The sequence below is a fragment of the Temnothorax curvispinosus genome, unplaced genomic scaffold, assembly GCF_003070985.1.
Source record: "Temnothorax curvispinosus isolate PA1 unplaced genomic scaffold, ASM307098v1 QBEX01010756.1, whole genome shotgun sequence".
NCBI lineage: Eukaryota > Metazoa > Arthropoda > Insecta > Hymenoptera > Formicidae > Temnothorax > Temnothorax curvispinosus.
This window is the reverse complement of record NW_020220536.1, coordinates 338-6,861: the sequence shown is the minus strand read 5'-3', so window position 1 is coordinate 6,861 and position 6,524 is coordinate 338. Positions and strand designations below refer to the sequence as shown.

The following is a 6,524-nucleotide window of genomic DNA, read 5'->3' as shown; positions in this document are numbered from 1 at the left end:
TCTATCCGCTACTGAATTTTGTTTTGATGGTATGTGTTCCGCGTGTAACCAAATGTTGTTTTTCTATGCCCAATACCATATCTGTGTCGCTATTGTATTAAATCTTTGATATTCAATGCCTCCCATTTTATTAATGTACGCGATAGCTGTGGTGTTGTCTACCCTCAATAAAATATGACAGTTTTTAATTTCTGCTTCAAAAGAAAGTAATGCTAACCAGATTGCTTTTAGTTCTAATAAATTTATAAGTTCTCGTCTTTCCTTTTCCGTCCAAAATCCATGAATTTCCTTATTCTCTAATACTGCTCCCCAACCTGAAGTTGATGCATCTGTAATAATTACTTTATCTATCGGTGTTTTTGAAATTGGCAAACGCTTTGGGAAGATTCTTTTCCCATCAGACTAATTCAGTTTTTGCTTTCACCGAAATTGACATTTTTTCTTCGTAATTTATACCATTAAAAATCAAAGCTAGCTCTTTTTCTCTTTCAAGCGTCTTAATGTGAGCCCAACCATATTGTACTCGAGGGCATGCTGCCACTAAATTTCCTATTAGCTGTGCAAAATCACTTATTTTAGACTCTGATCTGTTAATCATTTTACTTATTAAATTGAGAATTTTTTGTTTCTTCTCCTTGGGAAGCGATATTATATACTTGTCTGAGTCAATTTCAAAACCTAAAAACCTACACTGCTTTGACGGAATTAATTTACATTTTTTTTCATTTAAAATAAAGCCTAATGACTCTAGTAAAATCCTCGTTAGTTTAATATTTGTGTAACATTCTTCATAATTTTTCCCTATTAATAACATGTCATCTAAGTAGTCTACTGACACTAAACCTTGCGCTCTCAAATGGCTCATGACAGGTCTCATGATTTTTGTAAATACATAGGGGCTAGTACATAATCCGAAAGGGAGTACCGTAAATTCGTATATATTACCTTGGAATTTGAAACGTAAGTATTTCCTACAAGATTTATCTACTGATATAAGGTAATACGCATCTTGTAAGTCTAATGATGCCATAAAATTATCCTGCAGAATTAATTTTGAAGCTGTTCTTAAATCCTGCATTTTAAGGGGGTATATTTTGTGAGGGCAAAATCAAGGGTCATTTTTGACAATTTATTTAAGAAAGACAAAGCGATATTTTTAAATTCGGTTATTTAGACATCTTAATATAAGTCTTGAGGTAAAAGAAAAAAATTTTTTTTTAATCATTTAGAAATAAAATGGCGGCGCAGTGGCTGATGGAAGAAAACTCCTTTTTTTTCGTAGTCCTCCACGGGTGAAATCGTACAGGTCACAATTTTCAACTTAGGACAAAAAATAAAAAAGATTTAGAAATTAGATATAAAAAACTAGAAAAGTACGTAGGATTTTCCAGAAATATTGATTTTTAAAAAAATAGCGTCATGTGGAAAAAAACATGTATTTTTTACAGAAAAAATTGGTCGGTTTTTCGATCATAAAATCGTTCAATTTTAATCATCGAAAAAATCCTACGTACTTTTCTAGAAAATGTAATTAGGAAGCTACAGCTAAAGTTTGAAGTCGATCGGTTCAAAACTGAAGGCGCTATGATTTCGCCCGTGTCAAAAAACATAGTTTTGAGAAAAACGCGTTAAAGTTTCAAGTACTATAAAATCATGGAAAGGAGGGAGGGAGGGAGGGAAGGGGAGGAAGGGAGAGGGAGGGAGGGGGAGGGAGGAAGGGGGAGGGAGGAAGGGAGGGAGGGATAGATGGATGGATGAATGGATGGATGGATGGCTCTCAACAATATTAAACAGTAGATATAAACAACTTAAACAACTTAAAACTACCGCACTTATAGATTAACGCGCTACAAACTAACATACTTAAAGCACCCCGAAACAGCAAGTTGATACTTTTAAAATCAGTGTTTAATGATCGGCCTGACTGGCAATATATTAAAAATTATAACGACGTTTCGACCTCTATTTTGGGTCCTTATCAAGTTTATGCTGAAAAATATAAATTGCCGGTAATACATATAAAAAAGGGAACAATGCAAATTACGTATTCTACTTACATGGATCAATGTGCGTCAAACAATATAAAATTAATCATCGTTACGTTTTAACAAGGCGGATGGAAAACAGATATAAACTTTGTGAGGCATGACCGTCACGTATAGCGCCTGACGAACGACTGATATACATTGTGTCGTCAAGAATAATCACAAATACGTATAGCGCCTGACGAACGACTGATATACATTGTGTCGTCAAGAATAATCACCAATACATAAAATAACATAGAGTGTAAAGTTTAAAGAGTAGCGATTATACGATCGTAAACCAACGGTAAGTTTTCTGTGTCCTTCTGCAAATTTATAGCGTCTGTATGCTTTTTGATTAATATCATTTCAGCCGTTTCACGTTTTTTGACATACTGTTCCCTGTGCAAGATCGTATCCTTTGACTTTCAGATTGCGATATTTCTACGTTATGTCGATGACATTTTTATGTGTATTCCGCGATCACGACTTGACGATGTTGTCCGTACCTTCAATAATTACCATCCGCGTCTCAAATTCACGTATGAATTAGAGAGAGACAATTGTTTGAATTTCTTGGACACGTCGGTCTTCAGAAACGATAATTGTTTAGCCATCAACTGGTATCGTAAACCAACGTTTTCTGGCCGTTATATTAATTACTTCTCCAGTCATCCTTTAAAATATAAGATTAATACCATCATCAACTTGGTCGATCAGGCCATACTGCTGTCGGACGTACAGTTTCATAACGATAACATCAATTTGATAAAAACTATTTTACTGAACAATTGCTTTCCGGCACCTCTCGTTGATAAACATATTCGAAGAAGACTTGCTGAAATTGATAAACGGTCAAATAACGATGAATCTGACAACCGTATAAATAGCGCTAATATCCCTGATCTCAAAAATTATATTCCTATCCCGTATGTTAAAACTTTTAGTGAGGGTTTACGACGCATTTTCAGCAATTACGGTTTGAGTACCTTGTATACCGTTCCTAAGATACTAGACGCACTAATTAAAAAAGGGAAGGACAAATTAGAGATCATGAAACACACGGGCGTTGTCTACAAATTAGATTGCTCGGATTGCAATGCTTGTTACATTGGCCAAACCAAGCGCCACTTAGAAACTCGCGTTAAAGAGCATCGTGCAGACATTAACAAGCACTTCAGTCAGCAATCGGTTGTAAGCAAGCACAGAATCGATTTTGACCATAATTTTAAATGGCAAGAGGCCACGATCTTGCACAGGGAACAGTATGTCAAAAAACGTGAAACGGCTGAAATTATATTAATCAAAAAGCATACAGACGCTATAAATTTGCAGAAGGACACAGAAAACTTACCGTTGGTTTACGATCGTATAATCGCTACTCTTTAAACTTTACACTCTATGTTATTTTATGTATTTGTGATTATTCTTGACGACACAATGTATATCAGTCGTTCGTCAGGCGCTACCCGCGAAAAACGATTGTATTAAAACCGTATTAAAAGCTTATATGAATTTATTAAGAATCTTATTAGAATCGAATATGCAAATCAATTATAATTTAAATATGTCATATTTAAATCAAATTAAAGTACCCCATCTTATTTAATCTATATATGGATTAAACTGGACCTTGCTTTGTTAAAATATGCAAAATCAGCCGCACAGACCAAAAGAAATGCAGAGTTAATATGGTTTTAATTTGCCAAATGTGGATTAAATATGGTAATAAATTCAAAATTAATTTGTTAAATATAATCATATTAGTCAAATATAATCATATATAAGTCAAATATAATCATATAAGTCAAATATAATCATATAAGTCATATAAGTCATATAAGTCAAATTTGTCATATATAAATGTTATTTGATCTTATTAGAATTTTATATAATTTTGTTTTAAATTTAATTTATACTAATTTAAATTTAAACAAGATTATATAAAATTCTAATAAGATCCAAATAATATTTATATATGACTGTAACTCAATCTTATTTGATCTTAATGCTGTAATTATAGGGGGTTATAATCCAATTAAAAAATCCAGTAAAATCTAGAAATAAAACTTTTATTTAAGAAAGATATACAATATGCGTAAAATATATATATTTTGATGAACACAACACATAGAATATTTGAAATAGATACAAAAATAAAACTTAATAATCATTTAAAATATGATTAATTTGTAAACGTAGATAAATGGCACACGACATATCTGCAATCTTTTCCCGTCCATTTTAGTATGTTGAATTAACATATCTCCTCTAATGAGTAAATTAAATTCAATTAAAGTAATAAAAAATTAAAAAATAATGCTTCATACACAATCTATGGACAAATAAGTATACAAAAAAATTTTCAAAATAAAAATGGAAGGTCTGTCCACAAGGGAACTAAATGCCAAATATTAAAGTAGGAATCTTATTAGGTCCCGTAAAAGTAAAAAAGTTATAAATGGGACGAGTGAGAAGCAGCCCTCTTTGTCAATCTACTGCCTCTGGTTCTGTTGTTGCAATATCGCTTGCTCCCTCTTACGTATTTCACATAGACGGGTAGACAAAGTTGACCGCAACTCAGACTGTACCTTTTTTGGTCTCATACGCTTTTCTCTTTGCAAAACCAAGACTTTATCTGCATGAAAAAGATGGGAAAGAGATCAATAACAAGAGCATTCAAAATTTTTTTCTATTACTGTATCCCAACACTACTTACTAATAATGGCATCTACTCCTTCAATAGGAAGGGCATTTAAGACCATTAACGGATCCTGTGTGTAAGCTTGTCGCCCTTTGCCTCTGGGAGGCAGCCCTGAGACAGAGCAGCGCATTAACGTGTCTTTGGTGAAGACACCTTCCAACATAGCTCGAAGAGCCTTTGTTGCACAATTCGATTCCTCTGCTTTAGTATAAGCCTTCTTGGTACAGTATATTTGATCTTCTTCAGAAATACAGACACCCTGCAAGGATTAACAATATAGTTAGTTTTCCTTCTTAAAATATTTCTGTAAAATGCCAACACAACATTAGTAACTTTCTCAAAATTCAGTAGCTGTGACATTTGAAAAAAGTTTCCATTCTCTTACACTAGATTATAGAAACTCCTGAATTCCTTACAAAATTTTTATCAAAGATGTAGGAGTGGCAATATGGGTCAGTAAATTTTATATTCAAAAGTTGCTCAGCTCTTGTATCTTGGGACAATCGAATTGATTTTACTTACTCGTTCTGGATTAGTGATGGTATAAATTTGGATCTGATCATTTCCTACATTTTGTTTATTATCATCATTAATGGGTGGATTTACATTACACGTATTAATAGACATATCCTCATGAAATGCATTAATGGGCTGCTGATCCACAATAGATGGGTCTGGAAGATTGTTGGGTCCGTTATTGACATTGCCAAGATTCTCAGGTTTATTAGATTTGACTTCTTGACCATTGCTTCGGGAAGGGTTAGATGAATCATGAGAACCATTACCGAATGAATTCTCTGCATCTGTAGCAAAAAAATGAGCAATTGACTTTTCCATTGACCAATTGATTTCTACAACCTATAGAAAAATCACACAAATGCATGAAATCAGTTGATTTTACCTAAGTAGTCATGTGATGAACTACTTAATTGGGCAAGTAAACTACTGGCCTTGCTAGAAGTGGTTTCAGTAGCATCCTTATTAGCCAGTTTCCGTAACATTGTAATATCAAGCTTGGCAGATAGTTGTCTTATCAACTACACAAAAAATATATAATTTTACAGTATATAGAATATGTCAGAGATCACAAGAAAAGTTAAAAGAAAATTATACTGCTAACCTTTTCTTTCTCAATTTCTCCATCATCAGAATTATCAGTTGAACTACCATAACTGTTTCTACTTTCTGATGAGTTGGAATCCATTTCCTGACAGAATAAAAAATTTTAAAACAGCGGTGAATAAAAAGTTTTATCACTTTGATGAATCGTAACTAACAGCGCGACTTACCTCCACTTCCTTATTATTATCTACATCAGATTCCTCATGAGGCTGAACAGCGTAACGTATTGGCCCTTTTAATTGGTATAGTTTTCTTACCCTAAGAAGATAATAAAGGGCATATCAAAAATTTCAAGAGTTGCTCATTGCATCAATCTCTGATACAGCTTATTATACTCACAAAAACATCATCATCCTCCAGGAGTCGTTTATTGACCAGTTTCTCCATGTTCTCTTTTAATTCAATCCTCTTTTTGTCTTTGGTTATCTGCAAAACCATATGAGAACAAATTACTTACTTTTAACTGATGGTTACTCTCACCGTTTATTTGTGAGTTAATCTCTGTTGATGGCCAGCTGCATTGGTTGGATGTTAGTTTTTTATTTAGTACAAACATGACAAAGTTAAAATAACTAAGATCAATTGCTTTTCAGTTCAGGAGCTCGATTACATATCTTGAAACGAGGTAAAAATAATGCGGTAAAAACAAAAACAAAAAAATTAACAAAAAAATT

At 33.2% G+C, this 6,524-nt stretch overlaps 1 protein-coding gene across 1 annotated transcript; it reads right to left on the bottom strand.

The window, feature by feature from the left end:
• Positions 1 to 4,985: 4,985 nt before the first annotated feature.
• On the bottom strand, positions 4,986 to 6,273 carry LOC112460724 (uncharacterized protein DDB_G0287625-like). Its single transcript, XM_025025541.1, has 5 exons — positions 6,190 to 6,273; positions 6,018 to 6,108; positions 5,849 to 5,935; positions 5,630 to 5,765; positions 4,986 to 5,531 (listed from the first exon to the last, which is right to left on the bottom strand). Exons 1-5 carry the CDS (start codon positions 6,201 to 6,203, stop codon positions 5,209 to 5,211), a joined length of 651 nt encoding a protein of 216 aa, XP_024881309.1. The 5' UTR covers positions 6,204 to 6,273; the 3' UTR covers positions 4,986 to 5,208.
• Between the last annotated feature and the right edge of the window lie 251 nt (positions 6,274 to 6,524).

Excerpts from the sequence above, each read along its gene's own strand:
- LOC112460724 (XM_025025541.1), bottom strand. Across the intron at positions 5,936-6,017 it reads ATAATAATAAGGAAGTGGAG|GAAATGGATTCCAACTCATC; the intron begins GTAAGTCGCGCT and ends TTATTCTGTCAG. Across the intron at positions 5,766-5,848 it reads GAGAAATTGAGAAAGAAAAG|TTGATAAGACAACTATCTGC; the intron begins GTTAGCAGTATA and ends TTTTTTGTGTAG.